This window comes from Lepidochelys olivacea (genome assembly GCF_965140295.1).
Source record: "Lepidochelys olivacea isolate rLepOli2 genome assembly, chromosome: 14".
NCBI lineage: Eukaryota > Metazoa > Chordata > Testudines > Cheloniidae > Lepidochelys > Lepidochelys olivacea.
In genome coordinates this window covers 6,092,287-6,117,466 of record NC_140424.1, presented here as the reverse complement: position 1 = coordinate 6,117,466, position 25,180 = coordinate 6,092,287, and the positions used below count along the sequence as shown (strand labels likewise).

Genomic DNA, 25,180 nt, shown 5'->3' with positions numbered 1-25,180 from the left:
TGTTTTGTATGAAGAGAGAGGTCAAGGAAATATAAGGAAACGAGCACAATTAGTTTTTAATACATCAGTGATGCAATAACAGTGACGGGCATGCCTGAATACAGGCCTGATGAAAGGGAAAACGTGTTTGTACCCTTCCTTTTGCTTCTTTATGATGCATAAAGGGAAGATTTGGATCGTTTTCATTCCTCTTTTCAGAATTATTTTTCTCGGTGGTTGATTTTTTTTTTTAATTTCAGATTTTACAGATTTCAGTAAACATCAAGTCTGATTGCCTCTGTATTTGCTGGAGGAATTATTGGAAAACTGGAGTGGGAGATTTTATAGCCTTAACTGAAAGAGGAATCATTGTTGAATCTTTAACAAAGAGAGGATTTCTCCCAATGATGTGTTAGTTAAATGGGTGGAGGTTTTTTTTAAATGAAGTATTTCTATGGCACTGTCTCCTTGAACTGCCTCCAAATGGCTTTATTGAAAACCTGCAGCATATATGCACCAGTGTCTCCCTTCCTCTTACATATTTAAATATTGGAGTAATCTCTTTTTTCCTTCCACAGGAGAAACAGCATAACTAGATTGTAAATTCATGGTGTTTATTTTTGTGGGTGGCAGCGAATCAATGTGCTGTATGCAAACACTAACAGAGCGAAGGCCAAACTGAAGAAATGAGTCCGGCACTTAGTTTTGAAAGCAGTAAATTCCATGGACATTTTTATTTCCTGGGGGAGTTAATTCCATGATCGGGCTCCAGCTCTTGAGCTCAGCAAGCTGCCCCCTACTGACTGATGGTTTCATTGATCCAGTGGAACATGGCTGTCCTTGGAGGCTGCTGGAGGAAGAAGACATGGTTTGTCATTGTCAGGGCGTTAGGACCAAAGCCATCACTGGACTGTGCTACACTGGAAGCCAGTGAATAAGCATTGGCGAGATGTGTTCTAGTCACCCTGTGTTGCTAAGCAGACAGGCTGCTGGATTTTGTACCAACATGCATAACAAGGAAGGACTATTATTAACTACCATAAACAGAAAAATGCACACAATCGCCAAAGGAATATTGTAACTAAGGAGAGAGTAATCTGCATCTCCCCCAGCTTGATCAAAGCCACACAGACTCAAAGGCTGCTGTTACCGTGACACTCCCTGTAAGCACAAGGACGTGCAGTCGTTTGTGGCGAAGCCGATTTCTGCCGTGTGAACGAGACGATTATTTTTTGCAATGCATCCAGATCGACTGTGCTGTGCAATGCACCGCAGCAACTGTCTCCCCCTTAAGGAAGCGTTCCATGGACTTCTCCGGGAAACTACATTACCCAGTGATCACCGCGGTGCTCGTAGGAAGGACGTCTGCGCACTAAGATACTCAGATCCAAGTTTGGAGCTTTTAGCTGCCAGCCCTGGCCCATCATGTAGGTGCAGCAGAGCCTTCCCTTCCATTGCAATTGGGGAAAAAATACTTTGCAATCTGTTTTGCAAGGTGTGCAATTGCACCGCTCCTCTCTGCAAAGAGATCTGCTGCAGCAAGTCAGAAAAACTCCAGTTGCATGAAGATTGAGCGCTTGCAGTTTGCATCTTTGTTGCAAAACTAGCTACAGAAGAGAGGCAAGGCAAAGTCTTTTGTGCTCCCCTCCCCCATCAAAGCAAAGGGGAAAATGTCTCAGCCGAGAGGTAAGGATCCGACTTCTGTTCCTTGCAAAATATGCAAAAAAGCATGCATGCATTTTCAAGTGCATGAATGCAATTTTCGGGATGCAATTGCATTTTGAAGTTTGAGGCTTTCAATTGCTTTCAGTTGCATTTCCTGTTTAGTATGTGCCTTTTTTGTAGACAGACACACACACACACCGTTCCTGTAAGGCAGGGCTTGCAGTTCAGCTGTGCATTGACGTTATTTGCATTCTTCTGCTGGGATTACCGAGCTCTTTTTGCCTTTTGCACAGTCAGGAGAGATAAAGAATGTTGAAGAGCACATGCATGCACTGCTGTATACATTTGCAAAATAGGCAAAATGCATCCAAACTGCGGATACTTTCAAGTGCAGCATTAAGCCAAACTTTTTTTAAAAAGGTCTCTTCAGGGGATGGAAGGTGAAACTTGAGTGGAGTTACTCGGAATTAAATATATACCTATGTTTCCATGAGAAAGTATTGTTCTGGTGCCAGCATTGAGATCATTTTCCACCGACATTCCCCCCCCCCCTTAATATTTGGTAAGTTTTGGTCAGAGGCAGCGAGGGTGACAGCAGATCGCTGGGAGTCTGCAATGGAAGGCTTTTGTTTTATTTCACCATTAAAACAGGCTGGGGGCGGACTGGGGTACTACTCATTTTTTAGAAGCACTGGGGACTTGGAGAGAACGCATCCGATGAAGGGAGCTGTAGCCCACGAAAGCTTACGCTCAAATAAATGGAGTACTTGTGGCACCTTAGAGACTAACCAGTTTATTTGAGCATCAGCTTCCGATGAAGCAGGAAAGCTTATGCTCAAATAAACTGGTTAGTCTCTAAGGTGCCCCAAGTCCTCTTGTTCTTTTTGCGGATACAGACTAACACAGCTGCTACTCTGAAACCTGCTCTCTCTTTGTAAATCTTGGATTGTGCAGGACTCCTACTGCTTTGTAGCCCAAGGGGAGGGGGGGAAGTTGTGGGCGATTTTTTTTTTTTTAATTGTAAAAATGCTGGCGAACTGCAGTAAACGTCTCAGACAGGTCTCGAATGGCATAAGTAGGAGTCACTGCACATATTTGTCAGCAACGAGATTCCTGGGTACACAAGATGCAGCTTTGAGCTGGCTGGTTTGGCTCTCATATGGGGGCTGCTTAGTCTTGCATTTTGCAGCCATCAGGTAGCTTCTGGGGGTGGATTAGAGACATTGCCAGCCGCGGACACTTGGGAAGGTGATCCGAGGACTTTCGGGCAGTCTGTCCCGCAACTTTAGTGGCAATCAATACACTTTGATTAAGTGCAATGGGAAAGGACAGGGTGAGAGGGTAAGTTTATCCTTTAAATCAAGGGGTTGCGCTCATATTTCCCCCACCCCCAGTTTTCCTTTTGTACCAGATTCAGAGGGGTTATGTAATTTATTCCTAATTTGGATTTGCTGCAATCATCTTTCCCAGCCAAGTGGAGAAGTGTAGAAAAGTTTCCAACAGAAGGAGGCAAAGAAGTTTGACCAGATAAAATAGAACAAGAGGATGCTCACAGGACTTGTCACTAATGAGACCCCCAACATGCTGATCTATAGCTCATGCGGGGATCCTGCCTCATGTGCAGGGGGGAATGGAGGGATGGAAGGCGGATGGGGTGGGGTTCTTCCTGAGATTCCCCCAGCCACAGAGTTGGAAAAACTGATCAAGCAGGACCAGATGCCTAGTAGAAAAAGACTTAAGCAAGTATGCCTAGTAAAGGGAAAGCAGCCCATTTCTGGTTTTAACCTAGCTTTTTGCATTTCCCAGCAATAGCCCTGTCAGTTCCCTTCGGTACCAATAAAATGGAGTGGACAAGTAGCCAACCCACAAAACATTATTTCAGTGAATAGGCTCATTCTTGAATCCCTTCTCCGTCCATCCCACTCCATCATATGAGTGCCTTTAAGTTTACATTACTTTTGAATTGAGTCATCAACAGCCTTCCCCTACCTCAAGAAACTATTGAAATAGTCAGTCTTCAGAATGAAATAAAGGCATAACATGTTAGATCATTTAATATTGGATATGAAGTTTTACCTTTCCAGGCTTGTCAAAATAAAAATTTATTGAATAGCTCTTGCCCTTCAACTCTAGAATCCCCCCTCAAGTAATTTCCAACAACTTGTTCTGAAAAGTTGACTAAGATTATATTTAATTTGGTTTTGGTGCCTTTCTTCACAACGGAGATAATGCAGTGAAAAGAGATTGGTCAGTAAGTTTCTCTTGTACATACATATATCAAGTCTTGTCCTTGGTTTAAATGAAAGATCGGTATTTTTAGATACCGCCTTTTAGATGTACGTAACTGGAAATAAAATATTTCTATTCCATCAAAAATGTGTCGCCAACAGATTATTTGAGAGTAGAGACCATCCTCGGTAAAGTTCCTTCGTTAATTGAGAGGTAAGTCTTATGCAGATTTCTTTTCATTATATGTGCTTATAAACATATTAAGGCTCAGAATTCCAGTGCTAGAATTCAAAAGTTTTGTGGCAGGTAAAATACAAGTTAAGAAGGCAGGTCACGAGAAGGTACAGAATTCTAGTATCTCAAACATTAAGCAAATCACATGATTTCCTTATTTTTGTTAGTCAAGAGACTAAAACTACATTCGTATGTATGGAATTATTTCCTACCCTAAAGAAAATGCAGTAAAAATGAACAGAAAGAACTGGAAGGCTAGAATTATATGCAAGTATCATTTCTGTATCCCAGAAGTTAATTCCACCTTGATGTATGCAAAATAGTATGGAAGATTATCTGTTTGAGGAAATTACAGTACAGAAGAATTAGAATCAGTGCCAGATATGGAATACATGGCTGTCACAACTAATAGGATATCACAGAAAAAAAGTGAGGAAATCCCTTATTACATAGATTCCTTGCTAAACACATGAAAGTCAGAGGCTGCAAGTCTGAATAAATGTGTTATATTTACTTTTTAAATCCATATTAAAAAACAAAAACCACCCTGTAGACACTTTCGGTTGTTTTTTTTTTTTTTATGTTAGAGAAGTTCTGATCACAATCCTATACTGAGATCACCATGTGAGATAGTAAATATACTTAGAGCCCAGTTCCTGCATTTCAGTGATTCAAGTTTAAGGGTTTTTTTTTTTTGTTTGTTTTCAAATCAAGTTAAAACTCGATGCAGATAATGTTATGAGAAGCTAGTCACGTGTGACTCACTGACATATGTACTTATGGACTTTGATCAAAGGAAGTGCACATATTGAACGTTACATTTTATTTATATTTCATTGTTCATTTAATTTTTTTCCTGCTCTAAATAGCAACTGAACAGATGTAACACAAAATAGCAACTCCTGTTTATCATCTTTGTGTATAGCACCCCTATGGGTTTCTGCTGGTATAAAATTAACCTCTTCTAAGCTATGTAAAGATTCAGGTTAGTTATGTAATATCCACGTTTTCTCCACTGTGCTATTTCAGAACTTCTTGCCATTAACATATTGTCCTTACAGGCACTTGGCTAGGAGAGAATTTGCAAAAGCAGCGTAAAGTAATGCTTGGTGTAAATCCAGGAGGCTTGAAACTAGCGAGTTTGTCTAGTTGGGCAAATGCTGCAAATGTTAAGTTGCTTGCAGGAATTCTGCCCTTTCAGTTTGTAGGGTTCCCCCCCCATTTTTCAAAGAGGGTTAATTATGGTTCCCCTTGTATGGAACAGTAAAATATATTTTTTATTATGTGATTGGCCCCGCTAACGGAGCTGTGTTAAGAATAGAGAACACATTGTGCATTAAAAAATTGAGTGAATCTCTCAGACGACAAAGGAAGATATTTCAGTTTTCTCACAACTATCAAAAGGAATTTTCCTAGGGTTGAGAAAACAGAATGTGAAACTGAAGATTAAGGAGTGGAAGATTGCTCCTAGGCTATTAATCACTTATAACACAGAACTGACCAGTATTTTGAACAGCTGACTAAGTGGGAGTGGTTATAGCTTAGGGTTCCCCCTCTCTTTTATTAACTTAAGCAGATGCCATTGGCGACACTATACCCGTGCTTTTGATAAAGCAGCTTCCAACATCACTCTCTGTATTACCTATCGGTAGCCTTGGCAGCATTAGATTTTTAATTGGTAAGTGTCGGTAAAAGTTGATTTCACTGCACACGCAAACCGATGAAAAATATTTCCATTGAGGATAATCAAAACGTACATATAGGCAAAGTAAGAAAAAGCTGCTTGAGGACTTTGTAGAGTTAGATTTAAGGATATTTATTTGGTATGTTTTGACATGCAATGTTGACAATTTCTGCTTTAACTTTTTGAATCTCAACGTCTCAAAATCATTGTTTGGCCATCCCCTGCAGTTTCCCACAACTGGAAAATTTAAATAGATAAAAATAGAAAAAAAAAGGGCTTCAAAACAGGGCTGTCAAGAGATTAAAAAAATTAACTGCAATTAATTGCACTGTTAATAACAGAATACCATTTAAATAATTTTGGATGTTTGGATATATTGATTTCAATTACCACACAGAATACAAAGTGTACAGTGCTTACTGTATATTTCTGATTACAAGTATTTGCGCGGTAAAAAGCAAAAATAGTATTTTTCAGTTCACCTAATACAAGTACTGTTGTGCAGTCTCTTTATCATGAAAGTTGAATTTACAAATGTAGAATTACGTACAAAAGAATAACTGCATTCAAAAATAAAACAATCTAAAACTTTAGAGCCTACAAGTCCAATCAGTCCCGTTTCTTGGTCAGATCACTCAGACAAACAAGTGTGTTTATATTTGCAGGAGATAATGCTGCCTGCTTCTTGTTCTCACTTTCAGGTGACATTGCGAACAGGGGTTCACATGGCACTGTTATAGCTAGCATCGCAAGATATTTACATGCCAGATGATCTAAAGATTCACATGTCTCTTCATGCTTCAACCGCCGTTCCAGAGGACATGCATCCATGCTGATGACAGGTTCTGCTTGATAACAATCCAAAGCAGTGCAGACTGACGCATGTTCATTTTCATCCTCTGAGTCAGATGCCACCAGCAGAAGGTTGATTTTGTTTTATGGTGGTTTGGGTTCAGTAGTTTCTGCATTGGAGCGTTGCTCTTTAAGACTTCTGAAAGCATGCTCCACACCTCATCCCTCTCAAATTTTGGAAGGCACTTCAGATTCTTAAACCTTGAGTGCAGTGCTGTAGCTATCTTTGGAAATCTCACATTGGTACCTTGTTTGCGTTTTGTGAAAGTGTTCTTAAAAACGAACAACATGTGCTCACTTATCATCCGAGATTACTATAACATGAAATATATGGCAGAATGGGGGTAAAACAGAGCTGGAGACATACAGTTTTGCCCCAAGGAGTTTAGTCACAAATTTAATTAACGCTTTATTTTTTTAACGAGCATCAGCATGGAAGCATGTCCTCTGGAATGGTGGCCGAAGCACGAAGGGCCTTATGAATATTTAGCATATCTGGCACATAAATACCTTTCAATGCTGGCTACAAAAGTCCCTTGGGAACACCTGTTCTTACTTTCTGGTGACGTAAATAAGAAGTGGGCAGCATTGTCTCCTGTAAATGTAAACAAACATGTTAGTCTTAGAAATTGGCTGAATAAGAAGTAGGTCAGAGTGGACTTGTAGGCTCTGAAGTTTTGCATAGTTTTGTTTTTGAGTGCAGTGACATAACAAAAAAATCGACATTTGTAAGTTGCACTTTCATGATAAAGAGATTGCACTACAGTACTTGTATTAAGTGAATTGAAAAATACTCTCTTTTGTTCACAAATATTTCCACTGTAAAAATGATAATCAAAAATATAAAGTGAAGAGTGTACACTTTGTAGTCTGTGTTGTAACAGAAATCAGTATATTTGAAAATGTAGAAAAACATCCAAAAATATTTAATAAAATTTCAATTGGGATCCTGTTGTTTAACAGTGCGATTAAAACGGCAATTAATTTTTGAGTTAATCTCATGAATTAACTGCAATTAATAGATGACCCTACTGAAAAACAACCATATATAAAATATTAATATTAACTAGAGTGTGTATTCTGCCAAGCCTACTGATCAGGAAAAGAGTGCATACTCTGGGCTCACCCTCTCACACCAGGTCGTCTCTCCAGATGCTGCTACTGGAAAAAGGTGCTGTGGGCGTTTGTCCCACATGTTTTGGAGCTGAAAGTGGTTCTGTGAACACACTCTGTGCTGGTGAGAAGGAGTGGCTCTGGCAGAAGGGCTCCTGAGGGTGCCCCTTGCACTTCTTATATGTTTGATGGGAAGTTTTGTTGCCAGCTGGCTCTGGTTTTAGGAATGAGAGAGTGAGCAGGGTTTGCAAAATGCCAGTTGGATGCTAAAGCGTATAAGGTATCCCATCCTTCGATCTCTGAGCCACTTGTCACTCACTACGCTGTAATAGCATGGGTGGAATGGCCGACATACTTTCTAGGACACCAGCTTTGCACAGTGCGTTGCAGACCACTTGCTGGTTAGGAGTATTTGAGAAAATGGAAGTGGTAAAATAATTTGAGCTATAAAAGTGATAAAGTAAGGAAAGGGAGAGAGTAGGGTAGAGACTAGTGCTCTTTTTGGGTCTCAAATGACTTTAAACCTCACAGCAACCCTGTGATATAGGGGAGGGATATTTTAAGAAGCACATCACTCACCACTGAAATGCAGCCACCTCTGGGGTGAAACAAGACAACTACTTAGCAGCCTCTTGAAATATCTTCAGTTATTTAGGAGAAGGGAGTGAAGATCATCATATTCAATTAAACCGGCTAGAGGGATTTAGAGAGGTAAATATTAATTCTGCCCAAAGACATTGGAGTTAAAGGGATCCAGTCAACATGAAAATTATACTTCTGTCAATAGTACGTACCAATTTTAGTTACAAGTAATATCTATGACAATTGGGGGGGGAAATTCCCCCCCCCAGTATTTTCTTTAATCAGTCAGTTTCTTCCTTGCTGAAAGATTCTTAATAAAAACTTAAAAAAAAAAAGTTCTTGTAAGTTTCTTATTAGAACCATTTTAAAAAAGGATTTCAAAAACCAACTTCAAAACCATACTAACAGAAATTGTTTTAAAGTAGTTTTTTAAAAGTCAAGTTACAGAGGAACACTTTTAAAAGGTAACATGGGACCTGGAATGATCACGAGAGAGACACAGCTGAGGTCCTGATCATGTATCATTGAAGGCACATTGAGCATCGCTGTGTCTATTATCATATTTAACTTTTGTTGCCCCTGTTTGCTCATCGCTGTCTTGTCCCTCCTTCCAAATGCGTTACCTGACTGCGTCCTGTGGATTTGATGGCGGTCCCAGGTTATGGGAGACACACAAATCACCCACCTTGTCTCTCTACTGTAGATTTAGCATTTCCAGCCCCTTGCTTCACTGGATTGTGGATATACAAGAAGAGAGATGTCAGAGCTTGTTTATTTTAACTCCCATGTGGAATGAATTGTACTAATTCTGTGCTACCATTTTGCGGAGAAATGCACATGTTCCATGCTTTCAGACTTGTGAGGCAGGCTTACAATTTGTACAGCAGCTAGTCAAAGTGACTCTAGCATTCCTATTGTCACCGAGGAGAAAAATAATTCAGACCACCTGGAAGGGAAAGCGTGCCTATTTACTGGCTATTGCAGCCTTCTCTTTTTTCCCCCCACAGGCCTCATCACTGGACACTGGGGTTAATATCACACATTCTTCTGTGTGTCAATTTGTCTGTAAAACATCAGCATTTTAAAGACTAGCCATCTACCCGTACAATACTGAGTAGGTGCATACACATTATGCAATACGATGAGTCAGTCTCTAGGGCAGGGGTAGGCAAACTTTTTGGCCTGAGAGTCACATCGGGGTTCCGAAACTGTATGGAGGGCCGGGTAGGGAAGGCTGTGCCTCCCCAAACAGCCTGGCCCCTGCCCCTGCCACTTCCCACCTCCTGACTGCCCCCCTCAGAACCTCCAACCCATCCAATCCCCCCGCTCCTTGTCCCCTGACCACCCCCTCCCAGGACCTCCTACCCCTAACCGCCCCTACCCCCGGGACCCCACCCCCATCCAACCCCCCCGTTCCCTGTCCCCTATCCATGCCTCTGCCCCCTGACAGCCCCCCCTAGGACTCCCATGCCTATCCAACCGCCCCTGTTCCCCATTCCGACCATCCCCACCCCGAACCTCCAACCCATCCAACCGCTCCATGTCCCCTGACTGCCCCCTGGGACCCCCTACCCCTTATCCAACCTCCCTGCCCCCTTGTCATGCCGCTCAGAGTGGCAGGACTGGCAGCTGTGCCGCTGTGTGGCCCGTCAGGAGCTCACAGCCAGCTGTGGGGGAGGAGGGACAGCAGGGGAGGGGCCGGGGCCTAGCCTCCATGGCCAGGCCCTCAAGGACTGGGCAGGACGGGCCCGCAGGCCGTAGTTTGCCCACCTCTGATCTAGTGTCTGGGAAATAGAGGGACTGTTCCTTTAATTCCTAGGCATGGCCAGAGCTATAATTTAAAAAAAGGGTTTCATTTCTTGTAAAAGTGCTTAGAGGCCTGTCTGGAAATGTTTTGAGATTAGAGTTATTGGCTGCAGTGATACTAGAAGCAAATTTAGGAGCCACGATTTACACAGCTTTAAATATTGTGCTGTACAGTAACAGGGCTTATGTAGGTGATTAAGTCTAAGTTTCATATTTTCTTGGATATTGCATTTAAAGACTTTTCTTCTGGCCTCTCATCCCTTCCAAATCTACCTTAGTTTGGACATAAGCAAGTGGGGAGAGAGGAAAATTTGTGATTAGTCATCCTTATTCAATGAGAAGGTGATTTAAATAAATAGTGTTAGGATTTGGGGGACACAGTTGCTCCTTTTGTAGTTTATTTTTTTTTTAAAAAAAGCCAAAATTAAAAATTATTTTTAAACTGAAAATCCAGAGCACTTGGCTGGAGTTTCATACATTTCATCACACCTGTCCTATCAGCATGTGGCCTAACCGGGCCATCCTACTAAAAACCTCTTCTCTTTGCCAAGCTACTTCAGTTAGCTTAGAGTCATCCAGAGCAGATGCTGGACATCCTTGATCAAAATTCCAGCAAGTTACACTCATGCTTTTGCAGATCGTTCTTGTTCAGTTAATGACCTACTTACTGGAAAAGGAGGCTGCTTACTGTGCCAATTTCATCAGTTTGGACTCTACATACAGGAGGGGATTGAGCTTGCATAAATGTGGTGCAAACAGCCATGCAGCTAGAGTCAGGGGGAAAAGCAGCATTTTGGGCGTCTAGTCAGGTATCATGTACAAATGTACATAATGTTAGAGTTGAAGATCCTTTTTCCATGAGGCCTCAGTGGGAAGAAAGGGCACCATTCATTAGGGCTGCTACCTGGCTTAGAGGGGAAGTGAGGGTAGTTATAAAAAATGAAGTAACAAGTAGAATAAAGGAGAAGTTGATAGTAATGAACATAACTCATTGTATTGTAGAAAATTGATAAGGGAAGCAAAGGGACACACGACGATGTCTATGGCCAGCAAAGTTAAGGACAATAAAAAGGAGTTTAAGTATATTAGGAACAAAGAATCCTAACAAGGCTCGTGGTTCATTACTAAATGGAAATGGTAGAATTATCAATACAGAAATATTTCTGTTCTGTCTTTAAGTACAGATGTAGTCCTATCCTAACACTTTCCATTCAGCTACTATCTCAGGAGGATATTAAACAGCAGCTGCTAAGTTAAACATTTTTAAGTTAGTGAGGCCAGATTACTAGCTTTTTTAAAAAACTCTTGGATGCAAGTTGAGGTGCTCATTGGATTATTAATGTTGATTTTCAATAAGTCTTAGACTATGAAGGAAATTCCAAAAGACTGTAGGAAAAATTATAGATGGGACAACTGAGTTAATTATAGGTCTGACAGTCTGTCATTGATCCTGGGCAAGATAGTGATGTGGCTAACGGGGACTCATATAATAAAGAATTAAAGGAGGGAACATAACTAATGGCAATCAACATGGGTTTGTGGAAAAACAGATCCTGTCAAACTAACTTGATTATTTTTGAGGGGGTGGGGGAAGAGATTACAAGTTTGGTTGATAAAAATAATAGTGTTGATGTAAAATACTTAGACTTCTGTAAGTCATTTGACTTGGTACCACATGATATTTTGATTTAAAAAATTAGAAAGATAAAACTAAGCAGGCACACATTAAATAGATTAAAAACTAGCTTACTGATAGGTCTCAAAATGTAATTGTAAACAGGCAGTCATCACTGACTGGATTGGTTTCTTGTGGGTTCCCACAGGGATCAGTTCTTGCCCTACACTATTTATGTAAGAAGTGGAAGGCAAAAAGCAAACAGCTAATGCTTACAGGTGACAAGTTGGGAGAGTGTTGAAATAACGAAGATAGGTCACTGATTCAGAGCAATCCGGATACAAGCAAACAACGTGTGTTTTGCTATGGCAAAATTGTAATGTTTATCTCATGGCAAATCCTGCAGGATGGGGGACTCTATCCTGGGAAGCAGCAACTCTGAAAAAAACTTGGGGATCATCAAGCCAAACATGTCGCACTGGGAGCTCAAGGGCTGATGCAATCCTTGGGTGCATCAACAGCGGAGTCTCACGTAGCAGTCAAGGTGTTTTACCTCTGTATTTGGCACGGATGTGACAGCTACTGCAATCCTGTGTTCGGTTCTGATGTCCACAGTTCAGGAGGGATGCTGATAAATTGGGGAGGGGGTCAGTGAAGAGCCACAGAAACAAGTAAAGAATTAGAAAACCTGCCTTACAGTGATAGATTCTTGGAGCTCTATTTAATTGAACAAAGAAGGTTAAGGGGCGTCTGTAAGTATCTACCTGTGGAACAAAGATTTAATAGTGGGCTCTTCAGGTATAACACAGGCCAATGGCTGGAAGTTGAAGCTAGACATGTTCAGACTGGAAATAAGGTATAAATTTAAACAATGAGTGTAATTAACCATTGGAACCACTCCTCAAGGGTTATGGTGGGTTCTCCAGCACTGATTTTTAAAAACAAAAATCCAATCTTGATTTAACATCTGCTCTAGGAATTATTTGTGAGGAAGTTCTGTAGCCTGTGTTCTATAGGAGCTCAGACTAGTTGAGCATTCCGATGACGTGAGCTGTAGCTCACGAAAGCTTATGCTCAGATAAACTGGTTAGTCTCTAAGGTGCCACAAGTACTCCTTTTCTTTATACTTTCTACAGTTACTGAAAGTAGGTGCAATTTACGAGGGCAGCGTACATTTAGATTTTATAACTCGTTTTGTAGGAGGCGTCTCAGTATAAAAACTTAACTCCAGCAAAAGAAACACACAAGCAGAATGTTCATTAGTCATGAGTGACCTTAGAACATCACGAAGATCACAATTGGCTTAGCTTCTCTGTGTTAATTACAAACAATATTTACAGGTGGAAGTTACACTTAAGTCAAAGGTGCAGAATCAATTAATTAATTGTGTCTTGGAGAATAAAGTCCCAATCCTGCTAGTAGTTCTTTCCATGCACATGCTCACTCTGTCATATAGTCTCAGGTGGTAGTACATGCAGGAGTTACTGTTTGCCTGATCAGATGCTAAGGCAATTACTTCTTTATCAGACTATAAATTAAATCTGTGATTAGATGCCTCGATCTGAATCGCCCCTCTCTTAACTGCTTCTCTAGAAAACAATATATTTAGAAGATCAAGACCAGTTATTGTAGAAGGGGACTTTGATCCTTTATTGACAAATCTAAAGTTTGATTAAAGTAAATGGATTTAAAAAAAAAAAAGTTACTTTGCGGAAAAGAGCAGTTCCCCAACCAATAAGGGATTTGTGAAAGGGGTAGGTTTTATATAAGAATTGTCCCATCCTTACAAAAAGACTTTTTTTAGCAGGTCAAAACAGTCCAGAAGCGATTATCAAGTCAAATTTCCCTAAATGGTCCACTCATTTGTTTTCTCTCTAGAGTCTCTTGATTATTCGATCACATGTGACTTAACACTAGCAAGTATCTCATAATTCCCAGTGCACAAGGCAGATGACAGCATAATAGAGTTACTAAATGTTCCACAAATTCCAAGAAAATCAGAACCAACAAGTCTCTGTGGCACAAGCACCGAAAGAGAGCTGGCCATACCATCCTATGGATGCTTTCCAGCCCTCCAAACAAGAGAGCGAGTTCACTTTTATTCCCTCGGGGGAGGGGAGACAACAAATCTAAAGCTCACCCAGAGTTCAGGAACTGGACTCAAAATTATTTAGAAAAATCTTAAAACATGAAGATTTGATACATCCCTGAGGGGGGACAGACAGGGAGGGAAGTGGATTAAGAGAGAAGGTCAGTGGTATCCTCATGTATCAGAGGGGTAGCCGTGTTAGTCTGTATCCACAAAAACAATGAGGACTGAAAGCTTATGCCCAAATAAATCTGTTAGCTTTTAAGGTGCCACCGGACTCCTAGTTGTTTTAATGGTATCCTCAGGAAGACAAGTTACTGAAGCAGTTGCTCAACGTCTGTTCAGGCTGAGATCCTTAGTGAAGCTTTTAGCAAAAGGGTGGGTGCAAATTACCTTTTCCCTAAGGGATTGGATCGCCATCTCTGGTGGCCTGCATGTAGGTTCCCCCTAGCCTTATAATACAGCCGTGCATGCCCAAATAAGGATGCTTGGAAATTTTACTAGGCATCTTTTCCTACAAACACACACCTTTCACGTCTCCATTTAATCCTTACCGTGAATTAAAATGCGATCCTCCTTGATGCCTGGTGCCCTGCTGGCTATGGTCAGTGGGCAGCCAGTTCCCATTGTCCAACATAGGACTAGGGCATTGTTTGCATCATTTGCCACCACCTGTAGTCACCAGTCCATTCTCTCATCATATGGAAGCCTTTCTTTAGTCCACTAGCAGATGCCATACTGTCTACTTAGGGCTTCCATTAGTCATGGCTCGGACAAATGGGGGGCAAGTCATAGAATCATAGAATATCAGGGTTGGAAGGGACCCCAGAAGGTCATCTAGTCCAACCCCCTGCTCAAAGCAGGGCCAATTCCCAGTTAAATCATCCCAGCCAGGGCTTTGTCAAGCCTGACCTTAAAAACCTCTAAGGAAGGAGATTCTACCACCTCCCTAGGTAACGCATTCCAGTGTTTCACCAACCTCTTAGTGAAAAAGTTTTTCCTAATATCCAATCTAAACCTCCCCCACTGCAACTTGAGACCATTACTCCTCGTTCTGTCATCTGCTACCATTGAGAACAGTCTAGAGCCATCCTCTTTGGAACCCCCTTTCAGGTAGTTGAAAGCAGCTATCAAATCCCCCCTCATTCTTCTCTTCTGCAGGCTAAACAAGCCCAGCTCCCTCAGCCTCTCCTCATAACTCATGTGTTCCAGTCCCCTAATCATTTTTGTTGCCCTTCGCTGGACTCTCTCCAATTTATCCACATCCTTCTTGAAGTGTGGGGCCCAAAACTGGACACAGTACTCCAGATGAGGCCTCACCAGTGTCGAATAGAGGGGAACGATCACATCCCTCGATCTGAGTAACTCAAGCCTTTTTATTTACCACGTGTATTGAAACAGGGTAGCAGTGCAGTGCCCCACAAATACATTTATGTGGAAGCAGCTATAGGATTAATAGAGGCCTAAAGGCCACCCTGACAGAAATTGGCTCCTATGCAGTCCACAGAGGTTGGTCAGCTGTATTCAAAATAGCTGCCATAGGGTGGCGGTTGACCGTTCTAATATTTAGCGGGCTAATTGCTGATAGGACCAATTGTGAACATGCAACATGTCCTGTACAAAAGAAGCAGTCTGGAATTCACAGCCAAAGAGGATCAGCCTTTAGGTAAATCTAGAATAGCAGCCAAATGAGTTTCCAGGCACCTGACAGTCAGGGCGTGGGCTCGGTTCCTTGTATGCCTTTGACACAGCCCTAGCTACCTTGAGAGGAGGCACGTTAAGTAGAGAAATCGAGCCTTAGAAGGTTAAACCCAGTGGAAGAGCCATCCCAGATCTAGGGGTTAGTGAGATGTCGGAACCAGGCAATGAGAATCTCTGGAAAAGCTACCTGAAAAAACAAACAAACCATCAACAAAGTCTATGGCGGGTGATGTGTCCCCTTTCAGATCAGTTTTCTGTGTTTTTTTGAGACTGTAAGCTGTGGGGCAGGGACTCTTGTGTTTGAACACCACCTAGCATAGTGGGGTCCTGTTCCATGCCTGGGGGCTCTTACATAATAAATAATGATAATGCTGCTGCTAACTGGAGGGGAGTAAAGGACCGGCTTTCTCTTCTGAGCGAGGCACAGCGCTTTCATTTGAATGCGACCTTGGTGTTTCTTTTTATTAGCGGACAGCTGTGGGATCTCCCATATTCTTTGTACTGACAGAATATCAATGAGAAATAAGTAGAGTTTGAGGTTTGGAAGGGCCGAGTTTGATTTTGTAACCTGGTGCTGTTACAGGCTTCTTCCTTTTTAAAAGGGGAGGGGTTTCGTGTAATCCCTCTCCTTTGAAACTGGCGGGGAGAGAGAATGTGTGTGTGTAGGTTTCAGAGTAACAGCCGTGTTAGTCTGTATCTGCAAAAAGAAAAGGAGGACTTGTGGCACCTTAGAGACTACCCAATTTATTTGAGCATAAGCTTTCGTGAGCTACAGCTCTATTGGTTAGTCTCTAAGGTGCCACAAGTACTCCTTTTCTCTTTGTGTGTGTGTAGTGATGTTACAAACCCTTCTGAGTAAAGATTAAAAACCCCCAATACACCATATAAGAAAACAAACATGTTTTAAATTGCAGTGTTCTGCAGAAAGCTGGAATAACTTCCAGTTCTGGAAACTTTAATGGCTATCTCCTGTGGGTGTATCATAAAATAATTTATATTCTGACAGGAGCTGTCACAATTACACCTTCATTAGGTAAGGATCGCCACTGGCCACAGCTGTACCTTAGAACATAGATTTAAAGCGCAGTTCTCCTCCAAGGAGTGTCTGTTGGTGGGGTTTTTGCTCTTTTTGTTTTTAAGTAAAGTCTCCTGTTTCCACAACCCTGTCCTTGTTCATATGCAAACTCATAAATCACTGACTATGGGGACACATTTTTATTGCTCTTTGGTCCTGTTAGCCCTGCAGCAGGAAAGAGCTAACAGAAGCTTGGATTCTGGTCCTTCTTCTGCAGCACCAAGATCGCTTCCTAAAATCCAGTCAGTGGCACCTGTGCAATCCCACTGCCTCTGGTGGGGTTACACAGGGGGCACAGAGGCATAATTTGAAAGTGATGGGATTCCACAGGTCTAGAGCGAGGACAGGATCTGGTCTGTATGAAACTTTGCTACTGGTGGGCTGCTCAGGTAGGAAAGAGCCTCGTCTGATTTACACAATCCAGGCTGAGTTTTTAGGGCTGGCAGCTGGGAAGAGGGCACCCCCAGTTTGATAGTAAAATTGGGCACTCTTGGTGTTGGAGAGAGAAGTTTAGACACCCCACAGGGTAGAGTCACTTTTCTGAATAGCTGATCTGTGCACTGGAATTAGAATTCCAAACAAACCTTAATGCGTTAATGTTTTCAAAGCCCAGAAGACTGACCCTCACAGCATACCCGCAGCAGGGGGGTCATTTGTTGTGCGGCAAGGGGGATAGCTGCCCCCTGCAAACCTTGGCTTGCCCCCCAGATTCTTCACAGGTCTATGCACTCCACTCCCCCTGCACTACTGTGCAGGGTAATATACAGTATTCTTTGTACTGACAACTTCCCCCCGCCACAGATTTTCCTCAGTTATCTAAAATGCATAAGGTTGATAGAGTAACATATTGCAAAGAAATTAAATGCAAACCCGTGGTTCGGAACATTTTCCTCACTGGGAATCCCGTCCCATTTATCAGTAGGAGACTGTCCTAGTGTTTGTAATCTCCTAATACCTAATCTGTTAGCTTCCAAACCCCTGATGTAGACAGTAAGATTTGGGATAAATTACTACCTGATAAATCTCAACACACGAGTCTCCAACTTACTTAGACAGCTATAAAGAAAGCTAAGATGAGCAGTTATATACACTGGAAGTGCAGAAATAGAGCTAATCCAAGTGTTACAGAATTGTCCTTTGAAATATTTCTTCCCAGAAGGAGTAAGGAGAATCCGTGCAGACTGACCACCTTGCTATTCTGAAAGACCATATATTAGACATCAGTAACATGCCCAAAACATACATACACACACAATTTCTACTGAAGACTTGAGTTGTTGTCCAGAGTCTAGGTTGATAAATGGACTAGAGAACAGAATTTCAGGCATCAGACATGGAACAAAGTGACCTCACACTATTACAATTTACAAAATAACATTTCAGCTGAATGAAGACACAGAAAGACACACTACCAAGGTCTGTAGGATTAAACCTACTAGGGTTATAGGTACATACCACTAGATCATCAGATCCCACTGTCTTGTTTTTGTGTCATGTAAGAGACTAAAAACATAGCTGGGATCTTTTAGCCTTGTTCTGAATCTGCAGCCCTTTGCATGGCAATGGGGCACACACCATTTGTGATACAAATGCGTTTACTCCTGCTAATACCAGCATAGGCTAGACAACCCAGCCAACCTTTCTTCCTTATCGTGCAAAGGGAGTTTTATTCTTGTTGTTAGGCTACATCCTTTAAAACCTAGCAGGGGATTTCTCAAATGCTGTTTGGGAGTGCCCCTCACAAGAAGGCAAGAGCTGGAACAGCTTTCTGTATTAGGAGAACTCTACAAGCCCTACATGTATTTTAAAGCAAGGCTAATTGTTCTAAGCTTTAAATAAGTATTTACACTGTGTGCATATTTGTGAAGATACTCACCAGTTTGGGCCCGTTGTTAGATAATTGCTTTGCTATCAGCATTTTTTCTTCCTCTAAAGCAGGTTTCCTTTCAGAACAGCTTGTTTTAAAGAGACTACATGATGGCTGATTGGGAGAGCTCTAACCACAGGGTATCCTGGGATATTTAACTCCAACTTCACAACTCAGTGGGGGGGAACCATCCAGATTTTGTGGGTTCTGGGAATTATTTTCTTGATAAGAGGCGTGGGAGTTGGGATTGATCTTTAAGGTTCTGATTTTACAAATTCTTATGTATATGTTTAACAATAAGCATGTGAGTAGATCTTCAAGTTAAGCACATGTTAAGCATTTGCAGTGTTAGGGATAGATCTTCTCTAGATTGCTAAGTGGAGCAGTTAGAGGATGGGCTGCAGTGTGTAAATGGAAAAGGAGTACTTGTGTATCTTAGAGACTAACCAATTTATTTGAGCATAAGCTTTCATGAGCTATAGCTCACTTCATCGGATGCATAAAGTGGAAAGTGTGTAAATGCTGTATGTGTGCCTGGCTGCACTTGTTTTTCTGTTTGTCAAATATTGACTGCTTATGCTATCAGTTCTAGTGACTTATAAATACAAAAATCACTTAACACCCCCCCCCCCCCACACACACACACTATGGTCTCAAAACACCAGTCTTGCACAGGGAGCTCCAGAGAGACAGTGGCAGGAATATTGCTGTGGGGAGATACACTTGAAGCTCCTGAATGAAAAATCCTATTCCTAATTGAAAAGCTGGAACTTTCCCAGGGGGCGTTTGTTACACCTGGTCTCACTTGGCCTGGAAGAGTCATTAGGAGGATAGAACTGAGGTACTCAAGCAGATCTGAGTGTGGGCACGCTACTGAAAACAAAAAAGCACTCTAGTCTCTTGTGTGTTATTGCTATGCTGTAGTACACTCATTCAACTTGCTTTTCAAATTGAAGATAAAGCTACACAGTAGGTAAACAGATGTTTGTTTTGTACACTGTGTACTTTGTCATGAGATACAAACCCACTTAGATGTCTAAAACGATGGCTAGAAATTTACACTTGTTGCTCCAATTTGGTTGAAGAGAGTTTATCTATTGGCTAAGATTCACTGTAATTATCAGTGGATATGGCATCTATTGGAAGGCTCAGGAAATCTTATTCTGGGAACCCAGTCCTGCAAACATATAAACTTATGCTCTGTGGGACTACCTGCATGTGACAGGTTTCAGAGTAACAGCCGTGTTAGTCTGTATTCGCAAAAAGAAAAGGAGGACTTGTGGTGCCTTAGAGACTAACCAATGTATTTGAGCATAAGCTTTCGTGAGCTACAGCTCACTTCATCGGATGCACTCCAATGAGGTGACCTGTAGCTCACGACAGCTTATGCTCAAATACATTGGTTAGTCTCTAAGGCGCCACAAGGACTCCTTTTCTACCTGCATGTGTAAAGTTATGCATATATTTAAGTGTTTGCAGAATTAGGCCTATAGTTGTTGCATGAGAAATTCATTGCCCTCAGAGGGCTTCCCTCTAATACGTTTGAGCTTTTACTTGCTGCTAATCTCTGTTCCTTGTTTTTAACAGCTATTTGTTTTGCTAAAATGTTAAGGTTGCAAAAATGGCAAGAACCATTCTTCTTTTAGCATCTTCCCTTTCCTTCTCTAAGTTCTAATATATCAGTTAGAGGGTTCAGTAGTTGATGCTCAAGTTTTGGAAATCTGATGAGGATTGTGTTCTGGTTTTCAGGTGTTTTTAAATTTAAATTAATCAGCCTGCCAGTGAGACATTAAGATATCTACCTGTGTAAGTAGGACCTATATGAGTATTTTGTTCTGTTACATTGCCAGCAGAGGGAGTAAGAGTTAGCTCTCAATGTGTGCACCCTGAACAGTTTGATAGCATCATCAATGATACTAAAACCCCCCTCAAAACAGGCCTTATCAAAAGCAAGGGAGGGGTGTTTAAAGCGACAGCACCAGGGTAATTTAGTAAAAAACCAGGCTTTTACAAAATCTAAGACTAATAGAAATGTTGGCTTGAAACTTTAACAACCGTAATGTTGTTAAACAAACAAGCATTCCTCTGCTGTGTTTTTATTAATATATGAAAACCCTGAAAGTGAAATTGATTAGGGTTGTCCCCTGGGAGTAAAGTGCAAAATGTAAATAGTATAAACGGAACAAAGTAAATTAGATCCATATAACTCACAAGTGCTGTTTGAAACACAGGAAAAGAAAGTTCTAACAATTACTTTGACTCTGCCCCGTTTAAAAAAAGGAATAATTGCCAAATTCAGCTAGATGACAGTAGGATGGGGGGAATATTTCAATGTGGAGGGGTCCCTAAAGAACCACTTAAAGCTTTAGCAGGTTGTGGTGATATTAACCTGTAGGGAAAAAAAAATTAAAGTCCCATGCGAAACTGTACTGCAGTCTGCACATTGCAATTCTGCTTATAGTGAAACCTCTGAGAGTGAAGTTTCTTGAAAAAGAAGAGAAAAAGTTACACTCCAGAAAATAAATATTCAGAAGTAAAAGTGAAACATTCTCATTATAGCCATGCTAACAAAAATAAAAAAGACTAATGGTCTCTTGATGGCATTTAGGACTTAATTTTTTCTCATGGATCTTTAAACATGGGTTAGAAGTTCTAAAGAAGTGTAAATGTTGGGGGTTTATATGTAATCTTTCATTCGTGAAAGATGGTTGTAAACAGGGTATAAGCTGCTGATACTACAACGTCTGGAACATGCGGAACCAGTTAAATCTATTCTTGGTAAGATGAGATGCCTGTGGCTGAGTAGGTAAGGCCCTTGGTAAACAAATGAAACTGTAGCTCTGATTGCTATGCAATACCACTCATGGTTTATCCCACTGAAAGCGTGGTGATGCCACAAGTAATAATTATTTGGGAACATTTTATTCAGTGATACTGTTTCTTTACTGGGGTGGGATGTACCAATTTAACATCATTTGGGTGGACTGAAAATTAAAGGGAAGATAGAAAAAAGCAGTTTGAGTTTATTGTGGTTTTTAAGCTGTGATTCTGCAAGGATTTCTGCACATGCTCAATGCGTGAAGAGTCCCATTAAATTTGGTGGGACTTCTCCTAGATGTAAAATAACTCATTGCAGGATTGAGCAAGAGATGCAGACTGTAGGCTCTCATTACAGGCAATAAGGCTGCAATTACAGGCAATAGGCAATAAGGCTATAATTAAGCACTTGCTAAAGTGCTTTGCAGAGGTCCAGTCCTGTTCAGTGAAGCCCTTGAATATATCCTTAGAGTGCAGCCTGGGATTAAGTGCCTTGCTGAATAGGGGAATGCTTTTCTGAATCAGGGCCTAAGGGCAGACTTCCTTTTGAAAAGGAAGGCTTTGAACAACTTAAAGAGGACTCTGAAGTTGTAAGCAGAGAAATGCGGGACAGAGGTTTTTATGGAAATACAGTAGTTTTGAACAGAGAATTAGAAGGTGCCGAGGGTTGAAATACTCATTCGGTTTAGCTGATAGCATGTATATTGATGGCTGATATATCATACCCTCCCCCCCGGTGCTGAAAAGCCTCTTATAACCTGCAGATGTGTCAGGAACATACCAGGTAGCATTCTAACAATCTGGATTCCCTTTGCTTGAGCTGAGAAGTGTAATTATTTTCCTCACAGCTGCTGATTATGGATTTTTCTGGCTTTGACAGTGAACCACCTTTTAAAAGAGCATTTAGGCATTCAGTACCTTTTTAAATAATGAGTGAGGCACCTAAATACCTTTAGAGATCTCATCCTGCGTGTCTAGCATGCTGAGGGGCAGAGCCTCATTTGGTGTAGGTTGTACCCCATTGGCTTCCGTGAGGCGATGATTACCCAGGTTCCCCTAGAAGCCACCTTTTACACTGGAAACAAGTTTGGTTGATGCGGCACCCAGCATGCTACAAGTGCTGAAGGTGCCTTTAGACAACAACAAGAATAGAACCCCCCCTTCCCCCCAAAACCCCCCCACACCTTTTAAAACCCCACTATCCATTTAACTACAAGCCTGAGAATAGAAATAAGTCTGGAGGGCAGCTTTGAACAAAGCCACATTGGCGCTCTGACAGAGAAGAATACTGTACTTAAAAACAAAATAAAAAACCCCTCATACCTTTGCGACTAGACAGAAAATCCTCGAGCAAACTACTGTATGGCAGGCTAAGGAGAATTGCTCAGAAGGCACCGTGCAGCGGGAGCTTGGTTACAACAAAAAGTTGTAAAGACATCGACTAATTAGGAGGAAGAAGAATTGTTCAAGCTGTGTTGTAGGCTTAAACTTAAAAACAGATCTAAGCTCTGGCCATGGCTGAGATCGGAGTGATGTGTGAATTAATTGTGTTGTCGGACTAAATCCAAACTTCCCCGTTAGGGGTTGCCGCAGTCTGGAAAGTGTGCTAGTACGAAGACCGTAAAACAGACATCTGGGGTGGGACTATCAGCTGTTTTGTAGGCTAGTGCCTGGTGCAGGTACAAAATGGTCTTAAAAAAAAATCACACACAAGAGAGAGGTATGAACAACTGGAGGAATAAGACTTTAAAGATCACAGATAACCCAAAACCCCGACTTAATTCAGTGTGAGAGCCCATCCTCATGAGAGGAGCAGATCTGTCTAAAGTTAGACAATCTAATGAGCAGCATGTAAAGTCCTTTAGACCAAAAGAACCTGGAGAAGAATAGCAGAAATCATCCACTCCTAGGCAGGTGTCTTAGGATTTCACTGCTTAAAGCAGGGACGGACAACCAGTCTACACGACAAAGTTTGGTCGTCTTAACTACATCACTCAGGATTGTGAAAAGATTTCATGTGTTGCACCATGTAGTTAAAGTGACCTAAGCCCTGGTGTAGGCACCACAAAGTTGATGGAAAAATTCTTCCATTGAATTAGCTACTGTCTCTCAGACAGGTGGATTTATTACCGCAACAGAAGAACCTCTTTCATCACTGTATAAGTATCTCGGTGCAGCTGTAATGTTTCTAGTGTGTGGACAGTTTTTCAGAGCAGGAAGAGAGAGGGTCAGGTCTCCTGGGTTCAGATTTTCAGTTGATGTAAGTCAGCATACATCCATTGAAATCAAGCTGCTCTCTGATGCAGAGTCCCAGAATTGCCACCACTTTGTAGTGAGACTCAAAGCAAGCCATCCAGCCTGTCTGCAAAATGGACATAAACCTCTTTACTCTTGCACAGGGGTGATATGAAGCATAATTAGAGTTTGTAAAGCACTTTCCATCTGCAGCAGAATTGCTGGTGCATGAGAGATAATGGAATTAATTGTTCAATAAATCCAAACTGGTCTCTGTTAACACACAGGAGAGTCCTTTGAAAGTGAATACAAAAAGAGGGAGCTGAAAACCAAAGCAACTACAGATCTGGAGAAGGGGAAGAGCCAAAGTGCACAAAAATAAACCAAACCCCCGTGTATAGTTCAAGGGGTGACTCTATTGTACTCAGGCAGATTCCCACTGGACGCAAATGACCTAGGGTTTGGCCCAAGGGTTGGAAGACAAAGCAACAATTAAAGAAAAGGTAGCTAATTAAACACCCTTCCCCCCCTCCCCCCATAGGGCTGGAAGCCTCTTGCATGATTTGGAATTCCTGTGGATTTCTTAATTTGAGAGATAAACAGCAAAGAAAACAGTATCTGGGATGGAAGGCAAAGAAGCCAATGGACCTTGGCAGAATGAAAATACAAGCGTGATTGATGTTTCCCTGGGGACTCAGCAGAGCTACCCCCACCCCTGCCGCTCAGGTCACTGGATTTTTATTAGTGTTGTTACGTCCAGAGATAAGTGGGATGATGAGAGGCTGTGGGGGCTTGCAAAACTGTTACTTGACCAGATGCCTCAAACTTCTTGAAATATAAATTCTTTTTTTTTGGTGATACATATGGTGAACTAGGTGCCGTGCCTGTGAGTGATCGGGATCACTTACTTGGACGGGCAGGGTCTCTGCCAACTGTATCCACTGCTGCCCATGCTCTGCCAGTTTATCTCAATCTTCTTCAGTGTTGGATCCCTCCTGTGCAGAGGCTGATGATCATGCACATCACAAACCCACCGCCAGAATGAAGGCAGATGGAGACCACGAAACTTGTCTTGGTTGGACTTGACTGATGATGTGCAGAGACTGAAAAGCGAATGGAGTAAGCCATCACCCCATCTGGCTTATAACTAGTCTTATTTGTTTTACAGCAGCACCTGGAGGTCCCAGTCGAGATCAGGGCCGAGTGCTATACAAACTTAGTGAGGGAGTCCCTGCCATGAAGAGCTCACTGTTTAGACCAGGCAAAGTGAGAGAGGGGAAACTCAGGCAGGGAGAGAGATGAAATGACTTGCCCAGAGTCACACCCAGCAGGCCACTGATAGCTAAGGGGGAAAAAAGGAGTAATCTGTAGCCTCCATTTGCACTCCTGTGAGTTTTCCGTAAATAATTCGTGCCGTTGTAGGCAAAGAGAGATTTTGAAGGAAGAAATATCTCCCTTCTCATCCTTCCTCACCTCTCTCTTCACAGTGTGGGGGCAGCAGATGCATGTCTTGAGCTGCTTTGTCTTAGGGAATGCCAATCAGTGCAGTCAACGACATCATTTAGCTTTTGGAGCATTGGTTTGGAGCACCTCAGTCATTGCTGCAGAGACCTGAGGCTGCAGCTCAAGGGTGTTTG

General features: G+C 41.8%; 1 protein-coding gene and 1 long non-coding RNA gene across 2 annotated transcripts in view; one reads left to right on the top strand and one right to left on the bottom strand.

Annotated features, from left to right (window-relative positions):
* Positions 1-576: 576 nt before the first annotated feature.
* On the bottom strand, positions 577-1,283 carry LOC311530313. The gene is made up of 2 exons (XR_014713959.1): positions 1,130-1,283; positions 577-829 (listed from the first exon to the last, which is right to left on the bottom strand). It is a non-coding gene; the product is annotated as an uncharacterized lncRNA (long non-coding RNA).
* Positions 1,284-1,383: 100 nt separating this feature from the next.
* Positions 1,384-25,180, top strand: part of MAP2K6 (mitogen-activated protein kinase kinase 6) — an 89,977-nt gene continuing 66,180 nt past the window's right edge. Inside the window, exon 1 of the mRNA XM_084648007.1 lies at positions 1,384-1,665. Within this exon, the coding sequence (XP_084504133.1) occupies positions 1,650-1,665 (16 nt within the window). The 5' untranslated portion in view covers positions 1,384-1,649. The remainder of the gene's footprint in view (positions 1,666-25,180) is intronic.